The 21,007-nt window shown below is 34.7% G+C and overlaps 3 protein-coding genes across 3 annotated transcripts; 2 read left to right on the top strand and 1 right to left on the bottom strand.

Moving 5' to 3' along the window:
* The first annotated feature begins 534 nt into the window (after nt 1–534).
* On the top strand, nt 535–3,297 carry LOC106718398. Its single transcript, XM_014512470.2, has one exon. The coding sequence runs from the start codon at nt 535–537 to the stop codon at nt 3,295–3,297; it is 2,763 nt and encodes a 920-aa protein (XP_014367956.2).
* Nucleotides 3,298–4,044: 747 nt separating this feature from the next.
* On the top strand, nt 4,045–18,408 carry LOC106718559 (23 kDa integral membrane protein). The gene is made up of 5 exons (XM_045686886.1): nt 4,045–4,560; nt 4,976–5,164; nt 5,443–5,625; nt 5,797–6,015; nt 18,135–18,408. Exons 1-5 carry the CDS (start codon nt 4,501–4,503, stop codon nt 18,294–18,296), a joined length of 813 nt encoding a protein of 270 aa, XP_045542842.1. The 5' UTR covers nt 4,045–4,500; the 3' UTR covers nt 18,297–18,408.
* On the bottom strand, nt 8,257–9,929 carry LOC106718560 (putative nuclease HARBI1). Its single transcript, XM_045686885.1, has 3 exons — nt 9,562–9,929; nt 9,156–9,292; nt 8,257–9,075 (listed from the first exon to the last, which is right to left on the bottom strand). Exons 1-3 carry the CDS (start codon nt 9,841–9,843, stop codon nt 8,427–8,429), a joined length of 1,068 nt encoding a protein of 355 aa, XP_045542841.1. The 5' UTR covers nt 9,844–9,929; the 3' UTR covers nt 8,257–8,426.
* Nucleotides 18,409–21,007: the final 2,599 nt, after the last annotated feature.

Below are 21,007 nucleotides of genomic sequence, written 5' to 3'. Positions count from 1 at the left end.
GGTCTTCAAGTACAGATACTGTATTGTAGTTGAAATAATAACAAAAACATTATCACGCCTGGGGCTCAGAGGGTTATACAGATCTTACGTATTTCTCTTGAACCAGGTCCAGGCTCACTTCTCTGTCCTCTTCCATAACCAGATGTATATCTGCGATTGCTTTGTCATTGGTTACTAATGCTCTAACGCCCGCGTCGTATATTTTTTTTATTTGAATTACTTAATTCGGTATTCATAAGTTGAAAAATGGTGAATACTAAATATTATTTTAAACTTTTTCAATATGTAACAAAGTGAAATGTTCCCTATTAAAATTAAAACTAGAAGAAGATAGAATATATAATTTTTTCCTTTGAAAAAGACAAGAATTGCGTAAGAAACGGTCACTATTGACATTTTGTATTAATTAGACTTTTATTCAATTGATAAAACGTTTACATAATACATTATACTATATCAATATAATTGTATTTTATTTTGTAACTGAATTTGAAAACGGTAGAAGTTAAATGTGAACTAATAAAAATATTGAAAATGTCAGTAAAAGACGCAAAGAAGAATAAGTCGCGTGAGACTTTCAAGTCCAAGTCAACTGACTTTGATGATTACAACCTAGATTTACGTTTAGTAACCTTTAGTTTGTATTTAGAAGGTGAAAGTCCGGGTACTGGTGAATGTACGTTGCTAATATATTTCGATGATGAATTATTACTGGGAGAAAAATGGGAAAATGGTCATACAATTGATACGATTATTTTACCATTAAATATAGAGGAACCTGGAATTGATCAAGAAATAATTGCCGACCAGCCACTCATATTTTTGCTTCGAGGAAGTTCAGGAAAACCCTCAAAAGATCAGGACCCCTTTCTTAATATTGATAATAGAGCTGGAGGAAACGTTGACTTATTGCCAATAGCACTAGGGGAAAAAGAGATAAATGTAAAAGTACCGCTATTGATTATTAGTTCCGGTGTTCCATCTGGTTGTTCAGTGGACGTACATGTAAGTTATAACGGTTCTATAAACAATGATAAAATACCTCTTACGCTAACGATGATTGCAGCACATTGCCTACCACTTTCGCGAGACGGTACTGCCTTTGTCAGTGGCATAGGTCTCGATACTATTCATGATCCAATTTCTTTAAAATTTGGTATGTCATTGAGCGCGTCTTCAGCTACGAAAATTGTATGGGGAAACGCTAGCAATGCCGGTCACGCCGCCGATACCCAAATTAATGTGCCAAGCGAAGATATGTTTGTCCCAAACGATTTAGCTATTGATAAATCCGAAAATTCAGTATATTGGAATGCTATGAGGCGCGTTCTGGTAGATTCTACATTATTACAAGAACGATTGAATAATAATTTCTATGTCGAGATAGCTGGAGTTCCGAAAAGTGGGAAAATTGAAGTACGAGGACGATACATTGCGTTGGTAGATACTGGTGTTTTGCTTCAGCCAGGTCAATCCGGGGTAACTGTCTGTGCAAAACTGATGTTTTATAGTGCCGACATTTTACCTGAATCCGTTGGTACAATTTTAGATTTACCACCAACCAGCGCGCGAGGTCCTGCACATGAAAATGAACCTGTAACTGACGAGAACGGTCGCGACGCTTACATTGTGATTAGAATGGATTTAATTGATCCAATTGTTCCAAAAGCGAAAATAACGTCCCTTTTTGATTTAATCGGATTTCCTTCTCCTGGTGGTCTTAAAATAGCCGAAGATTCGTTGAAAATATTATCTCCGCCAGAAGAGCCGCCTTTGGACAAGAAGCGTATTTGTAAAGAAGGTGGGGCGTTGTCGGTGCACAAGGAGCTAAGTAATTTGGCTTACAAATGCACGCTCCAAATGAATAAGAGTATAAAACGGACAGCAGCTAACCGCCTTTTATTACGGGTGAGGTTGATGCTAAAACAGTTTACACCAACGGAATGTTCCGAGATGGATTATCAAGATATGATAACAAGTCAACATTCAGCAGCTCGCCGAGCCGTAACTTCTTCATTTGCTCCTCAGCCTCCCAAGGTTCGACCTTCGCCCGGACTAGCCGCTGCTAGATGTCGGGCCGCAGGAGATGCTAGAATATCGAATGAGCATATTGAAAAAAACCTGAAAATTAGCCCTAATCATCCCCGAGTTCTTTTATCAAAAGTTTTGCGTTGTCTTGAACAGAGAAACGAATCTGATGCTTATAATTATTTAACGGTAGCTTTAAATGTCCATTCCAAAAACAGATATTTGCTGTGGACGTACGGAGGAATTCAATTTGATAAAGGACCTGAAGCAATCGAAGTAGCAACAGCCGCTTTTCGTATCGCCGTTAAAGGCGACAAGTCGGATGGAACCACCAGCGCCATCGGGTGGGCTGCACTGCACGCGTTACATCACTACCATGGTAACGAGCACCCAGCTTTCGTTGCACTTAAAAAAATGAGGAAATCTTTTGCACTACCTGTAGAGTGGAAGCGATGCCTGAAAAGATGGATAGATTCAAGTGGAGAAGAAGAAACTTTATGGATGCCTGGTATTATAGAATCGCGAAATCCTTTCTTGATTGCTGCAGCTTTCTTTTTATGTTTACGGTGCTTTAAACTAACTGAAAGAATTCTCCACTGTGTCGAAGATGGCTGCTATGAACGCGGTGCACAAAATATCGCAAAAGGGAAACCAGGCCCCAGTACTTATTATGTGAGAGCGGCTTCTCTTCTTTTGCGGCTTCACATGGATGTAGCCCTGGAGGTTGTCGAGAAAGGCATACGGCGGTTCGGACCCTGTGCTATACTTTCTCAAATACGAGCAACTTGCTTGGGCTTCGCTAAAGGATGGGACGGTAAATGTGAAAAGGCTTTGTTAGAAGCTGATAAAGATGGGGCTGAGCCTTGTCCCGGCTTGCTTCTTCGAGCAGCGATAGGCGGATGGAAGACCGACATAATGGCTTCCTTGCAACGAGCTGCCCGAGCGCATAAAATTGCTCCATCGGCTTATTCAGCGCTAACTTTGGGAAGAATTTATGGGAAATTGAGGGAAGAAAAGTTAGCCGAGCGTTGGGCTGCAGTTGCTGTGAAGACTGAACCTCTTTTGTCAGACGGTTGGGCATTTCTGGCATTACTGGCCATGTATAAAAAGGACGTTGATAAAGCTAGGGCCTTGTTTCGTACCGCAAAAGAAGCCGGACCAGTGAGTGCAGATATCGTTGCTGAGATAGAGAAGGTGAAGAAAGTAGTTAAAGTTGAATTGTTGCCGGAGATAATGGCTAAAGATTTGTGTCTCTGCGATTATTACTAATGGGGGTTTAACTTTATTGCTTGTATATTCTCTAAAGTAACGAATATGTCACCTAAATAGTTTTTTTTTGTTTTATCATACCATAAAGAATAGATTGGTTATAAATACAAATAAATTTAAATGAAAATAAACCTAATGTGTTAATTTAATTGGTTAATCACAGATAGTATCATCAACTAAAATTCTTAACTGAAGCTAATAAATTGCGTAATAGAGCTTGACCTTTAACACAAGTTTCTCCAGTAGGCAGCATTAATTAAACAACTTGTAATTACATTCGCTAGGGAAAAAAAAATTGAAGACAATCAAGGTGCTTTGTTCGTCGTGACAGACATAACAGAGAGAGCTAATTACAACGGTTCTTAGCCTTAGAGATGTATGTATGTCTACTTTAAATAGCTGGTCATAAAATCTTCAATATTAAGCTGAAGGCTGGAGGGTTCAAGCAAACTTCAGTGTTAGTTTTATGGAAAATCAATCAGTCAGCGGTCAGCGCTTTACAAAATATATATTGTCATATTTTCTTTTTATTGGTAACTACTTTTTGCATAATTCTCTTATAGAAACATAAAAATGAAACAGAGCATCTCTTGTTCCATAAAAAAACACCCACTTGTATAAAATTTAAGCCCTCCGGTTGATTTTACTAATTGTGAAGTGTCGCGGCTTAAAGGTCAAGTAGCATTGACCTTAGATAAATCTAAATTCACTATTGTGTCTTGCTCCCAGTCCTGGTTCCTCCACATAAGTATTGCAGTGAAAAAGTCACAAAGTATGACGTAAGTTTAGTAAAGAGAGCGTTTAAAATAGATTTGTCAAAGTTATATATAACACCAGCGCCTACGCCTAAAGTGTCAAAGAAAATAAAATCATATGGTGATATGGTTTGGTAAAAAATGAGGTTAGATTGCATGATACTGTATATAACAAGTTTATCGCAATGATAAACTGATAAGTGACTGCACACATCAAGCCGGATTAATCATTTACAAGAAATAACGATTGTATCGTCCACTTAAAAAAACATTTTAGTACAATTCGCTTAAGATTATGATGAACGTATTGATGCCGGTTGTTTAATTGTGCCCGCGCCGCCGCTGCAGTTACGCGGACGCAGCGAAATACAAACATTCCCTGAGGTGGAACGACCTGCCTTTGTTTTGAGACGAGTTTCAAACTTTACTTGACATGTGAACACAGAAAATGGCTCTGTCCTCGAATTGTTGGAAATATCTTGTATTAACCTTCAATGTTTTATTCGCTGTAAGTATTGTAATTGATTGTTTTTTTAAATAACATGCTCATTTATAAGAACCACGTTAATCTTAATCAGCGATTTTTTGTTGTCATAACAACTCTGTGCAAACAACTTTTTTATGTTAACTTTGTGATTATAACTAAATGGTATGTAAACTTACTGTTTTATGTATAACTTAACAACATTATAAAATATGCGAAAAAGTACCTGTCTTCTTTTGTCACCTAGATTTTCTAATTCTAAAATGAGCTAAATTGAACTGGCAAGAGACCAATTCGTATATGGGTGATATTTTATTGCTATCCTTGTCGCACTTGTGCAGATGTCGAAAGCACCATAGAGAAGTAAGACAGTATTGAGGAACCTATATAATTTTGTCGTGTAACATGACTTCTGAAGTTTTCTAATTTTTCTCAACAGATGTCGGCAGTGGCGCTATTTGGAGTTAGTGGATTTCTCGTATATCGCCTGTTTATTTACCGGCATTTTATCCCAATAAATGTAGAGTATCCAGCAATATTGCTATTGATGATGGCAATCATTACATGTTCTGTAGCATGGATTGGATGGCGGTCTGCAAAATCTATGCATCAGTTTCACGTCGTTATGGTAATTCAATTTACTTTATTCAAAAATATTTCAGCTATATAAGGAGGGGTCGTTTACATAATTTTTATAGGAGTAGCTATATAAGAAGTACATGGAATTGCAGCTAAGTGGTGATAAGCGCCATCTCTTATCGAGATTTTTACCAGTCTAATAATTTACAATATTTGAATAAGTTTATAAAGTTTAAGTCAAGTTTATAAGTTAATAATAGTAATGCAAGTCTATGGATTTTATTATGGAATGATTAAGTTGAATTAGGATTATATAATAATTCCCAGGCTGGCCTCTTGATCGTTATTGTGGTAGTCATTGAGTTTTCCTGCTTCGTTTGGGCGATGGTTGTGTGGGACAACGCAGAAATCGAGATAAGGAGCACCATGACTAACTACTTTATGCTTACCAGTAAAATTGAGGACCCTAATTCTGTGGATTCGTTACGATGGGATAAATTACAAGTCCAGGTAAGACAAGAATTCAAATTGAAGACTTCGAGTTTAAACTTAAAAAATCTTTGTATCAACACCTACCTTGTGGTGGTAATTCCGTCAACTTTTGTCTTATCTTAATTCGAGAAGAACTTCAGACAAAATTAAAAATAAAGTAAAAAATAAAGTGCTAACAATATCCCACAGTTCGAATGTTGCGGCATCAGTGGTCCTGGGGACTACTCGGCATCTAAACATGTGCCGTTCTCTTGCTGCGGCCAGGGTCCGTTGGACTCGCTACACAAGCCCTACACAGCAGATTGTACAACGCTCTACCAGCGCGGTTGCGGGAAGCAATTACACCAGTATACCAAGGATCAACTATTGCTGGTCGCTATGACAGCGCTCACGGCTTCCATATTGCAGGTAAGAACGTATAGATTATATACATAATCATAATAGTCTTCACTCTTAATTCTTTATTCAATACTACCAGTTGCCCGCGACTTCGTCTATGTCATCCGGGAATAGTGTAGCTACCCAACAGTGAAAAATATTGTAAATCGGTTCATCATCAGCTCACTATACGTCCCCACCGAGGGGCTCGGAGCCTACCCCAAGTTAGGGGTGACTAGGCCATAGTCAACCACGCTGGCCAAGTGCGGGTTGGTTGACTTCACACACATCTTCGAATTTCTTCTCAGATATGTGCAGGTTGCATCACGATGTTTTCCTTCACCGTAAGAACGTCGGATAAATGTACATATGTAAATCGAAAATCGAAAAACACATTGGTACATGGCGGGATTCGAACCCAGGACCTGCAGATTGCAAGTCAGGCGCTTAACCTTTGAGCCACCGACGCTGTAAATCGGTTCAGTAGTCTCGAATTCAGTATTCAATACGAACAATGAAATCATTCCGCATTCGCAAAAAGCGTTAAAATAGAGCAAATGCTTTTCTATGAGTGTTCATACAGCAACGCTTATTTATCGCGCAGTATTCTGGCGTTTGACCATTTTGTGCACCGGGAGAATGAAACAAGAGATTTTAAAGCGTTGATCGCTCGAGAGTCGCCAACGCCGAGTTTTAACGCAGCCTAAAAAAAAAACGCTCGTGCGAATGTGGGATTATACCTAATATTCGTAGATAGCAATAGCTTCTAACCTATGTATCACGACACATAAGTTACGTGAAGACTAAGGTATTAAGCCACCAAGTAAAGATGGCGACAACAGTGTCAAAAGTTAGTGTATTGAAAGGCGACATATAATTTGGCCGCCCTTGAATCTAATGTAGGTGACTGGAAAACTTATCGAATAGAATGTTAATTTAAGTGTTTCCATTGCTAGCCGAGCTGTTTTATTTGAATGGAATAACTTTCGTTTACGACTTTACATTACAATGTATTATAGTGCCAACGACAAAGCCCACAATACGATTTTAGGTAATGGCGGTACATAGCGTTGCCAGGCGTCCGGATAAAGCCGGACATAGGTAGGCTTTTTGATTGCGTGTCCGGTCAAAATAAACAATTTTCCGGCTTTTGTTAGGTTTTTTACATTTCCCAAAAGAGAATGTACCTATTAATACTGAGACAAAATCCTAAATAATATAGGATGTCCGACGTTTCTACTTAAATGTCCGGCCAAACTGGCTGGTCTGTCCGGCTAGTAGGTTTGGCGACCCTAGAGGTACGTAAAAGTATAAGAACGGAGCACACATTTCCGCGTGTTTCTACACCTGAAGTAACTTTACCCACCTGTGCATACACTTTTAGTTGACCACGAGCCGTTATTTTTGCATTTTCTAATACAAAACTTAATGAATACTCAAATAGTCGACCCTCGAATCATAAATATGTATTCAACCTTCGACAGCACGCAAACAATATGATATTAGCAAAATTATTAATTTAATTACTGACCTAATGATTGACTGATGACATTGTAACACTGTAAACTGACATCAGTGTAGGTTATGAATGAATTATGATTTAAAATTTATTTCATTTATCGTTGGTTTCTGAGACTAAAATCTACGTTTAAACCAGTGTTTCCCAAAGTGGGCGATAACGCCCCCTTGGGGGCGTTTGAAACCTAGGAGGGGGCGATAAGGGGCCCAAAAAATGGGGGGCATTGAAATTAATTAAAGTAATGAAATTGTGGTTTTTAAGTTTTAGGGCTGAATAAAAATTAGGGAGCTCTGAAATATAATTGATTTCCAAAGGGGGCGGTGAAAGAAATAAGTTTGACAATCACTGGTTTAAAACATACTGTTATCTTTTTGACATATACATAATGACAGTAAGTTTTTTTAGTGAGATTTTGATCTCAGAAACCCACTGTTTTAAGTCAGGGAAAAACATTTCAAATAATAATTAATTTTATGTACAGTTATATAAAGACCATAAAAATTTGACAAAGCACCACTCTACATTTCTCTTATTAACTTAAATAAATGATATCTTACAGAAGTAAGAAGGAAGGCCTAATTTTAGTCCATGTTCCCTTCCCACCTTTTTCTTATAAGGAAAGGATGGGAAGGGAAGTGGATTTGACAAAGGAGAGGATGCATAGGAAGAGGATCTTTCTGTGCATCCCCTCTTTTGTCGATTAAAGGTAGGCAATGCATCTGCAATTGCAGATGTCTATGGGCAGCGGTTGCTTTGCTGTTTAAGTGGACTCAAGTGACTGTTTGCTTATTTGCTGACTTATGATACATTAAAAAAATATTAATTAACATATTCAATGAAGCTTATTTTTACTTCAGTATATTCTTATTAATGAACAACTTAATATGGCAGTAATTTTTTAACTTAAATAAATTTTTATTTTCTAACAATTCTGGAAATATCTATCTACAAATAATTGTCTCGCCACAAAACCATCACTATTTGGGTCTTCATTACATATAGTGATGTCAACGTCATTGTCAATTTCAGCCATTTCCCAATTTGTTGGTGCTATGTCCCCAACCGACACAGCTATATTGTGTAATGCTGCACACGCACAGATCACAGCCACAACGGTTTCCACCTTGATGCACATACCTACTTGTAAACAAGGGAATCTACCCTTCCAAATACCAAGACAATGTTCCACAATTTTTCGTGTTTCATTATGACTTTTATTATATTGTTCCTGGGGTATTGAATTTGGAGACAAAAAGGGTGTGAGTATGGTATTACTCATGGCAAAGTCACTGTCTCCTAAAATTACTCCTTCTAATTCACCTGTATCAAGTCTCTGTTTAATAGAACTGTTATTGTAAATAAAATTATCAGGTGTACTACCCGGCCAGCGGGCTACTAAATTGAAAAATTCTAAATTTGGCCCAACAACTGTCTGTACATTGATGGAAAAAAAGCCTTTTCTATTCTTGTACACTTCCGAAGTGTTTCCACCGGGACTTCTTATTTTTATGTGTGTACAGTCAATGCATCCAATCACTTCAGGAAAATGGCTGATTTCGTAAAATTTTTGCCTGAAATAAAAACAACACAAATATACCTCTAATTTGTATTCCATTAAGTTAGATTTAATTCATATTAAAAAGAAGCTTACTTCACCATGTTAAGTCCCTCCGTTGTGGTTGGAAATTTAACATACTTTTTCATTTTTTTTGCTATCAAATTGGAAACTTGGACAATGATCCTGGAAACTGACTGTTGGCATATATTCATGACATCTTTTTGCATTTTCTGGAAAAAAAGATATGTCCTACATATCTTTTACCTAAACATTAAATATTTCATATATCAAGAAGGCAGCACACAAGTATAAAGTGGTCACCTCGATAAGTGACTGACTTATCAGACAAAAGGCATTGCTTCATGTCAGTATTTTGACTGTGGTATTGTAACAGAAGAGCAAGCTATTCACGCAGCTGCTAATGCTGCTGCAGCTTCTACCATTGTCGAATGTTATCGAATCGTATATCAAATTCGAAGACTGTATTGTATATACTAACCTGAAAACTACCTGTAGCGTAATAGCGTAATGTTATCAACAGCATTATTTCTGGAGGAAAAGGTAAGCCTCTTTTTGAAGGTTTTCTAATGGATTCCAGCATAGGCAATATAACACTTTTAACAACATCAGGCGTAAATCTATATCGAGCATGAAATTCCTCGACCGAGTATTTTGAAAACGGATCAGAATAATCACGTAAATATCGCCTCGGTCCTACGCCTACGTTTCTAAATCTTTTAGTATATTGTACGAACTCAACGAATTGATCGAAATCAGACATTTTTTCGTTATAATAGTCATGCGATGATACAAATTCAGTGAAAATAAATTAACAAAATAAAGAACATTAGAGATAGCTAGTATACAACAAAACATAAATAACGTCTAATGTCAGTGTCATGTCAGTTTTGCAATGTCAGTAAGGACGGCCTGAAAATCGATTTTCTAACAAATCGAGTTTTTCGATTTACAAACAGCGCTAAATTTGAAAAAAGATATGTTACATATTTTAATTTTAACACCATAAGTTGTTGATCGTTTTGTATTTAACTGACTTGTTCAGAAAGGTAATTTTTTCACAGGTGTATGTAAATTTGTATGATTGTGAATTCCTTTAGGATGGCATGGAGCCGGATTAAACCGATATTGTTGACCTCACTCAATTCATTCGTTCGCAGGGTGTCATAAGATTGCAGCCAGTGGGATTTTTTTAATTAGTCTTATAAATGTTTAATGGTAATGAAACTATAAATATATATTGCCCCCTTCTCTTACAAAAAAATTAATCTTACCCTGAAATCTTAAATACAAAATTTTGTCATAGCTTATAACCTCAAAAAGGCTGATAATTTTTTCTAATTCTTATTTTTGTCACCATTAAAGTTTATTGTCACTATAATCATGAGAATTAAGGATCACATCGACTTACGTTTCTTTACTGTTCACTGTAAATCCCTTTGAAAAAAACTATTTATTTTTATACTTATACTTTATTTGAATTATAATCGATTGTAAATATTTATCTCTTACTTTTACTAATCTTAGAAAGAATAGTATGTTCATGATAGAAAAAAGTAATTTGATAACAAAAACAAAAAATCGAATACTATTCTTTCCAAAGAATCGATTTTTGCAGTCAATGTTGGATCCAACGTAAATATTTGCTGTCAATTGATAACCTGTGTTACCATATATTAAAATTGAATATACTGAGTCAAAATTGATACTCATCTAATTTTTTTTTAAGTATTTTGGCAATTTAAACTGGCCTATGCTTTTCAATTTGTAGTTTGGGAAAGATTGCATTTTTGGTTACGAAAAGAATATTTATCATCGACAAGATCAATCATTAGTCAACAGGCCATGGTTTATTAATACTATTTCATTGCAAGTCCTTTCCTTGGGTTTTGTGGACATTTATGAACGCCGTTTATAAATAACTTGTAAAAATTAAGATTATTTACCAAACTTTAGGAAAAATCTGTTATAGACTGTATGAGGCGTAGGATCTTTATATTTTATTTCTTATTTTAGAACATTCGTGATATCTTTACAAATGGCGCTAATTGTTTTCCCTGTGACTCATTCTACAAACTAAATAAGCTTCAAGGTTACATTATGCGATCAAGTTAAGTCACACGTTAAAATATTTTGACCAACTACCAAATGGAAAAAGAGTGTGGAAGGTTCTTGCATTTTAGATAAGTCGGTTGTTTGACGGTGTTAATGCGCGTAGAAAGGTTAGTATCGCGCTGTTTTCAATAGACCTCTGGCTAATTTTTGGAAGCTAAAAACGGTTATGTTAAGCGAGCCTATTGAAGTCTAAATATAGATTACCGGGTTATTACACATCTACAAGTCTACAGCCCAAATAACAGAGTGTACACTTAGTATGTTGCAATCACGCGACAATTTTATGAAGATCCAAGAACTACAAATTAGGGTCAACGTCTAAAACGCCTTCTTTATGTACGCCCTACTGTTTATATTATATAGGTCGTGGGTTTGTGAAGAAGTGATGAGTGCTCCTTTGGATACATCAATTACAATTAACTGCGACACGTTTCGTAACATAATAAACAAGAAGTCGTTTAAAAAGTAAACCTATTGGGAATATATTTTTTATATGAAGTTAATCAAAAAAAAGCTTTATTTAATTTTTGTTTATTGGGTTGTTGCTTCTTTTACTATATTGCATTATAAGTTGTTGTAGACTGGTATTAATGTTGATGCGTTTGCTATTTTTTTATTACATTAAAACAAGTACGACTAGACAACCGTTCGGATGGTTTCGACTAACGGAGTGCAGTTTTTATTCAATGCCATTAACTGTAACTCGTGTTTCATACTTAAAAATTAACTTGAGTCTGATTGCACAAACTTTTATAGGAGATACCAACTCTTCAGTTCGTAGAATTCCAAGCTGAACAAATGTCAATTCAAACAGTAAACATTGCACTTTATTAGTCAATTTCATATTGCTCGATGGCTCGATGGTACTTAATAATATTTTTAAATGTACCCATAATTATATCCCCTTTTTAAAACTTAAATAAGTGCAGAAATGTAAGATTTAAATAAAATATTTTAAACAAGAATGCCGGTGAACTTTAACATAAAAAAATCTAGTTGTATATCTTAATAATTACGCTAAAATTAGATTTCTTAACTAATCATGCGAAAAGATATTCGATAATTTTGCGTCAATCGGATGTTGCTAGAATTTATTCGATTTCAATTGTAGGGAAACAATCGACATGTTTGTGGGGAAATTTACGGAAGTTATAACTTATACTGGGTGGTCGCTTTTGTATTAATGAATAACTATTGCAGTTATTTATTTTTTACGAACATGACTAGTATATTAGTTATTTGAATTTTCCCTTTTCGGTTTCATTTATAGAAATTGCAACAGCATTGACCTGTTGTAAAATTATTAATAAACATGGTGTAATAGTTTCAATGACCTCACCGCTGCCGCTGACAGCCGTCCGTCTCTCGCTGTACGCGTCGGTATCAACAATTTGTACACTTGCCGTAATTCAAGGTTAGGTTCTGCATTGTTTAAATTATGAACGATTATTTTAATAATAAAAATTGGTACGTGACTATAGAAGGTTACGTTTGAACATATTGTATAAGTCGCCGGCAAATCGTGTACGCCGCTCGTTTGCAATTAGCCCTGAAAAATGACTCACTAAATCGAATATTTTTACTTAACATATGCAATACATTTCTAGTTAACTTATAAAACTCTTAGGTCTACATTTAGGAAGTTTAATTTGACTTAAAGATAAGTTATTTATATTATATATTCAAGCTGTCCACAGCACAAGCCATTTTTGTGATAAACCTTCCTCATATTGAGTCAGTATACTTTTATCCTTCGTATTTAAACCTGTATTTAACAATGATATCATTGTTTATTAGCAGCGTTGTTTGTCTGTATTTCGCACGTAAATGAATCACGCAGGACAAACAAATGAATAATAAATCATACACATTAACGTGTCATAGTCACGTCAAAAACGTACAAAATTATTTGGGAACTGGAAAATGATTAAAAGCAAATTTTCAACTTATATAGCTGTAGGTTAAACATGTCTACATAAAACATTTACCCCTTGTTTTAAACCACTAACCGTTGGTTTCTGACGCCAAAATTTCTCTATAAAACATATCGTCATCCCTGTTATTATTTTTGACTAAATAGACATCACAATATATTTTTAACGGGGATTTTGGTTTCAAAAACCCACAGTAAGGGATGTTTCTTCTTTTGTACAGTTATTTATATAGATTATAGCAGAAAAACTAAATGATATTCTACAAATGATTTTGCGTGGATGGACCTTTATCGTATTCGATTTTATACCTACAGCTACAGGTGTTTTTTTTCTTTTTAACCAACTCAAAATTGTTTCCCTTTTACTTATAATTTACTACATTATAATACAATACTAAACTATTACATATATCATTGAAAAATAAGCATTTAATACGAAAATTGGAGCGCTAGAACAGAGGATGTCGCCTCGCAAATGGCTCATTAAATGTCATACATCCTCCCCGTACTATGCGTGGGACTCTTGCACTAGTTATACTACTGTTGATCTTGCATCTCTGTCTAACGTGTTGATATAACGATATGAATACGATAGAATTGCAGCGGATTTTTACTCATAAAGTATATGGTAGCGGGGAATTCCGCGGCTGATTCGAGTCATTTTACAGATCCTCTTAACAGTTGGGGATCGGGAGGTCATCTGATTGGTCTGGATATAGAGAGGTTATGTCTATTATATGATAGCTCTGGATTAAATGGTCTGTGCTATTATGTCCTGTTTACTAAGTTAATTGTTTCTAATTGGTTTCATACTGAATGTTACCAAGGGAAACATTCAGGAGACAAAAACACACAATTGAAAGACTGAAACCTTGGGAAGAACTCAGTGTCGAAATTTAACCATAACTTTAGTTTTGTTTTCTTACAACACTTCTCATTGAAATTGGGCACACATACATTTCTGTGCTCCTAATATTTTTCAATGTCTCCGAAGTATTTGCTTAACGTAAATGGATACTGAAGCTTCACGGACATCAAAACAATATTTGCTTGCGCTTTGTGTGCATCACTCGAGATAATACCTTAATTAATGACGTCATTCATGAATAATTTGTATAAAATTGTACTAGCTGTTTGTGTGGCGGATTTTCCCGCCAACGGAATTAAGATAAATTTAGTGTCTGACCTGTTTTGTGTATTCCATAGAATATTTGTCTAAAAATGTATCCACTTGTAATTAAATGACTGTAAAACTACTTTATTAATGTTAATCAACTTTTAACATATTTTTTTTTTGTATATCGAAAGACATTCGAAAGGTAAGACAAAAGTAATTTAAAATGGTAGAGTGCTTCCTTAAAGGACGCCTAGTCATATCAGGTTGAAAAAACCTCTGCAGGCAGAAACCCTGTTTTTCAGCCCTCAACGGATCCTGATGAAATTTGGCACAGATGTAGAACATAGTCTGGAAGAACAAATAGGCTACTTATTACGTTTGTTTTTATATCCGCGCGAACGGAGTCGCAGGCTACAGCTAGTTTATCTATAAATCTAGATCGACTAACTTGCCTATAATGTATTTATTAATGAATCTTTTATTATTTCTAAATTCTTAATATCATAAGGATTACTACTCTATGGTTCATGAAACCTCGTTATAATAATATTTTATTATATTACACATAAATCTTTTATAATTGACTTCTGTTATGTAAACAATCACTTTTTGAATACATTGTTCTTATATACGTAATTAAAAAAAACAAGAAGCTTTATTCATTTAGCTTCAGTTATAAATAATGATAAACAATATGGAGCTATTAAACAGAGCATGCCCTTATGATCCGTAACAAGTTTAAGCGATAACGAACAAAATAAAACACAAGCGTCATAATGTAGACCTGTTTATTTGTGATAAAGTTGTATGAAATGCAGCGTCTACGACGCCTGGTCTTTGTACACGAAGTTAAAATGTCGCCATTTGTTGCAGAGGAAGTTATACAAATTCATAAGTCAAATTTGGAAGATGCTATATCAAATAATGTGCAGCATAATGCTGAATTCTTAATAGTATATGAAGTTTATGTGATTTTCTCCAGGATTCCCAAAATTACTGAAATCATTGCGAATATTGGTTTATATTACAAGCTTTGGTGATTAAAAGAGAGAACAAAATAATCTGTTTACTTTTTTTATTTTAAATGTGTGAGGCATAATCAAAAGGGCCTCGTCGAATCTTTGTCGGTGAGTCATCATAGCGCGACGTATGAGTGCGGTACCGACCTCATTTCCTTGTTCTGTCTTGTAATTATACTCTGTTCTAGACGCTGATAATAAGATCAATTTAAACCACAATAACAGATACTTGTTATAAATTACTCGTAAGTTTTTTATATAGCTTCAAAATGTTGTTTATCAGCTCGGCTAATTATCGTCGGGTTACCGTGAAATTCCATGACCGAGACACTTGTATTAAAAATATTATTACCTCTGTTTTTTCTTTTTCTTTCAACAGAATTAAACAAATTAAAATATTATTTTAATAAGTTGTTTCGAAAATGGAAACGCACAGTTAGATTTTCAATTATGACTCTAACCAAGCGTTTAAATGAGGTAGTACGAAGAGTTACAACCTTGCGCGCCTTTTTTGTGTTCCCGCCAACTCATTGTTAGCGCGTGAATTAGTTAGGGCTGTCAGATTTGATAACCACCATTGATGACTCTATGTCTTCATTGTTTTAAAAACTGGGATAGAATGTTTATATGCAAAACAATGTTAGTTGAATGATATATCGATAATCTTACTTTTTAACTAATGTTTGGATTATAAATGTTATCAAGTCACTTGACAACTGCTTAACGGATCTGAAATAGCGCATAGACTTAAAGTTTTTTAATCTGTGCTTATAAAGTTCAGAAATAACTTTAGAGTAATGAATACAATATGTAATTAATTAACTTACCATAGGGTAAGTTAGTCTAAGCTTACATATAATCAAAAACGATCTTAAAATCAAAGAGCTATTATTATTTCTTCTTGGACAACCATAAATTAAATATCTCGTCTATAGAGTGTGTATGTGTTATGAATCGCTAAGGACATCTCGCGTGTGCTCGAGAATCTGTCAGGATTATAAATAGAGTTCGCAACTATTACGTTTGTACTGCCCATTGTTAACATGCATAGAATTACTGCTTAATAATAATTAAAACGTACTTGACGCTTTTATAAACAGCAACAATTTTAATTTTACTGTTATTGAATCAAATACACATCTACAAATTTTTGTTGTCATTTCAGAACTAGCTATAATAAGTACTGGCAAATTCATGTTTAGCTAAATTACCATGAGCTGTCAAGTTGATAAGCGATATTTGAATTCTGTAGCATAAGAGACATTGATTGAACTGTATTAGATAAAAAATATAAATACAATTTACATAGTTATGAATGTGTCTGGCTAGACAGAGTGAGGTGTTATAATATAAATACATCTAATATATAAAATTCTCGTGTCACAGTTTTCGTCACCGTACTCCTCCGAAACGGCTTGACCGATTCTCATGAAATTTTGTGAGCATATTCATTAGGTCTGAGAATCGGCCAACATCTATTTTTCTTTTTTTTTTCTTTTTTAACTACGCGCGGATGGAGTCGCGGGCGACAGCTAGTAATAGATATAAAGCTGCGATGAATTACGTTCATGTAATCAGTCGGTGATCTATGTATTTGTTACTACACCGTATGCGATTGTGTTATAATAACACACATTTCTCCAACACTTAAAATGCCAACAAACAAAAAAATGTTTACGTCTCAAAAATTCCATAGCTTCTTACCGGTGCGTAAGATAAATCATGTTTTGTATACCGATGAACAAAGGCAAGTTCTTAAAGCGAATCGTCGAATGTGAAATCTGAATGCGGTCGTGTTCCGGCGCGCATGTAATTGTTCTCTACCGCCGTTGTTGGTTGTTGAGCGTGAAATGTCTTGGTTCTTAGGGTTTGTTTTCCTTTACACTTAACCAATTAAGAGCAAGGAGATTTATTCTAATTCGATGGCAAAGAAAATGAATGAACATAACTCTTTACTTCGTACACATTTATTAAGATCTTTAAATTATATCATCGACTTTGTGTAGAACTAAAATAAACTATATTTCATATTCAGCCCTTTTTTAAATCTTGCTTTTTGATCGCTTTCTTACCTTTTAACCAATGTATTTAAATTTTGAATTTTAATCAGTTTAAATTAACTAAAAACATGCAATTACAAAGCGTTCTTTATTTTAGTCTAACCCTACTTATATTATAAACTAGCTTTTACCCGCGACTCCGTCCGCGCGGAATAAAAAATAGAAAACGGGGTAAAAATTATCCTATGTCCTTTTCCTGGTTCTAAGCTACCTCCCCATCAATTTTCAGCTAAATCAGTTCGACCGATCTTGAGTTATAAATAGTGTAACTAACACGACTTTCTTTTATATATTATAAATGATAAATGTTTAAGTTTAGATGAATGAATGAGTTTTTGCTAGAAGGTATCTCCGTACCAGCTCAACGGATCTTGATAAAATTTAGTACACATATAGAATATAGTCTGGAAGAACGCATAGGCTACTTATTGTATTTTTTAATTCCACACGGGCCACAGTTAGTGAGTAATACAGAGGAATGGGGTAAATTTTACAACGACCGTACAAGTTGGAAATTCCTCTTCCCCTGTGGGTTTAGTGCCTTAGGGCATTAGTGATTAACTTTTTAGCATAACCACAGGAGACTGGCTCATAGTGATTAAGTGATTCAAGGTTCAAAGATCCCGCATAACTCATTAAATTACTTCATAAGACTTAGAGTTTCAGTGTTTTTTAAATTTTTTTTTTTAAAGCATAGGCAATAAAATTTTACAACCACTTTTTAAATATTTGTTTGAATTACCTTAATATCAGATTTTTTATAATGTTTTGTGTTTATGTCCATAAAATAAATATTTTTTCTTGTTTCAGAGCACTGGTGTCTTCTGTACGTTTTTTCTCGCGCACGCCATTTTGGCGCGGCGTCGGGCGTCAATAAGGCATTCTGTTTCAGTGAGGGAAGCTACTTTCTCCGCTCCAGATGATTCCTTATTAGCGCCTACAGCACCTGCACCTACCTTGCCCAAGTATTAAAGTGATTGTGACGTTCTAGATGTTTCTAGATAATCGCAAATAAACGGTTAAATTACGACCGTCCATAGGATTTTATCCTTACTTGCCAAATTTTATATTTGTGTATTTTAGTATTTTATATTTATACTGATTTACGTTAATTCATATAATAAATAATAGTTAGCTAAATGCACAACATAACAAATAAGAGACATTTGTGGGACAGTGTGTTTACGTAAAAGTATATTATATTTAAACTTTGAAAATCTATGAACCTTCCTTTATACTTTGTACAACACGTGTTGACGTCATCGCACTCAAGTCCCCTGTTATTATCCAGTATAAGGCGTATTCTCCAACGAAGGGTCTAACTTTTTAACCTTCCTTAAATTAGGCACAAGTCAACTACTCTGTATCAGTACGGATTGGTTGACTACATATATATTTCGATGATACATGCAGGTTGCAGCAAGATATTTTCCTTTACCTTACTTGGTGTATGAACAATTAGTTCTTCAAATTCACAATTTAAAAGTTTACAGATGTGTGATTTACATAAATACTAGCATACAAGTGACGTTTACATAATTCCTATTAACATATAATCTGAGTTTGCGCACCGATAATAAATTGTACAGACGGATGCTGAGGAAAGTGGAACGAGCTGAGAAACCTGTATTTGTTTAAGTTATTGTGCAACGTTACACCCGGGGCAATAACGTAACTTGCGATAAGAAATCCGAAGCTTTTACTTGCTGTGACCCAAAAAGTACCATAAACAATATGTGTAATATCAAAAGTGCGTAGTGTAGTGTGACTAAGTAGTGTAGATACAATAAAAAACTTAAATATGTATTTTTGAAAGTTAATATAAAAAATCAAACTTAAGCCCCGAATAAATATAAAAATAAAGTAAAAATTATTGTTAAGACAGAGAGAAAAATAAAAACAGTGCGATGTAAATGAACGATTAAAAATTTTTAAGTTACTAAAATTGATTGAAAATAAAATTGATAACAAAAAAGTTGATTGGGTTATTATTGAATCTAAAGAAAAAGAATGCTGTTTACAGTACAGTCTCGCAATTAACGATATCTTAATATGTAAATACCAAGAATCATAGGTCGTCGTAAAATTAATCAGATACATCACGTAAACAAGTGGCCATTTCCACTAAGCGGCTACCGGTTACAAGGAACGCGACTGTCCGCGCTAAATTTCATCTTGAAATGTGTCGCAAGAAAAGTACGTATTTGTGTTTTTTACTAATATGTCTGCCCAATGACACTCGGGGGCTAATCCAAATCGGTTCAGTTATTTAGGATACAATGCAGTTATAATGAAATTTACATATGCACATACAACAAACTTACATACGCGCGAAAAACTTTACCCCTTTGTTAGCCGTTACAGTGGAAATACCCACTAACCTATACCAAACCTATAATTAAGATTTTTTTCCGTTATGACAATACTACGGATATTAAAAATTACATATTAGAAATGTTTTCTTTTATATGAAAACACGTGTATTGAATATACGATGACGTCAAACTGTCTTCCAATGGGATTTTCATTTTTTATAATTCGTGGATATCTATAAAAATGTATACCTTTTTATAGTGTTGTGAAGAAAAAATTTAAATTATATTCTCGAATTGAACTATTTAAATTAAAAAATGACCTCGGAACTATGCCTTATTATTTATTACATTTAAGCATTTTTAGTGATTAGTGGTTGTGTGTTTGTTGTTCTTATAAATTTTATTACATTTATTTTACTTTGATCGAAGACTATTTGTACTTTTTAATAAACGGTTAAAGAACATTACATTGTTTTAATACCTTTCCCTTTAGTTAATTTTTAACTGGAACTACATTTAGTCAATATAATTAATATTTTTTATAGACGTGTCCGACGTAGGTGTCCATTTTAAAGTTAGGCTGCTAAGCCAAGCACTCAACTATGTGTTTACAAATACCGAGACTTCGGCCGAGGACACTGTCTTGCCACTCTACTCGGTAGGTGGTCAGCTTATAACGCAAATTTACAATACGAAACTCGTTGCAAAACGAAGAAAATTCCTAACCTTAATTATAAAACAAGCTTTGCAAATATAACTAGAAAGTTAGTTACGCCTACATGAATAACAAAATCACTTTCGAATCAATCAGGCCCTTTAGTATTTTCTTACGCTCGAGTGGGCGTAGTCTTGTAAGACTTGTATTAGAAAATTGGCCAGTTCTTAAAAGCCACTTTATAGATCTAAATATAAAAGGAGCTACACTATGGCATCTTTTTGTTCGTAGTATTTATGTTATGTAGGTATACCTATCCATTCAGCCTCGTTTTATTTATGCGTACAAGTATCTTCCATATTTGTACGCATAAAAATCTGTCGTTTCTACCTACTCGTCTAGGTCACGGCAGTGAGTTACGTTGTTGTTATTGTTATTTGTACTGGACAAAGGAAAATTACTAAACAGTTTTTGACACTTTGAATAACATTTGAAAGATATTATTAAGGATAAATCCAAACAATCACAAAACTAAAGAAAAAAACTATACGATACTATGTTGTGTAAATTCCTTGGACAGAAAAGATCCTGCTAGGTGAATGTGTAAGACTGAGACCAGAATATGACTCGAATGTAAAGTGCGAGCAGGAGCGCAAATAACTGAATGAGGGGTAACAATTGTACAGATATACGCGGGGCGCTTTGGTGGCAAA

The sequence above is a fragment of the Papilio machaon genome, chromosome 4 (assembly GCF_912999745.1).
Source record: "Papilio machaon chromosome 4, ilPapMach1.1, whole genome shotgun sequence".
Taxonomy (NCBI): Eukaryota; Metazoa; Arthropoda; class Insecta; order Lepidoptera; family Papilionidae; genus Papilio; species Papilio machaon.
Note: the sequence above shows the minus strand (reverse complement) of the source record. Positions and strands in the feature narration are given on the sequence as shown.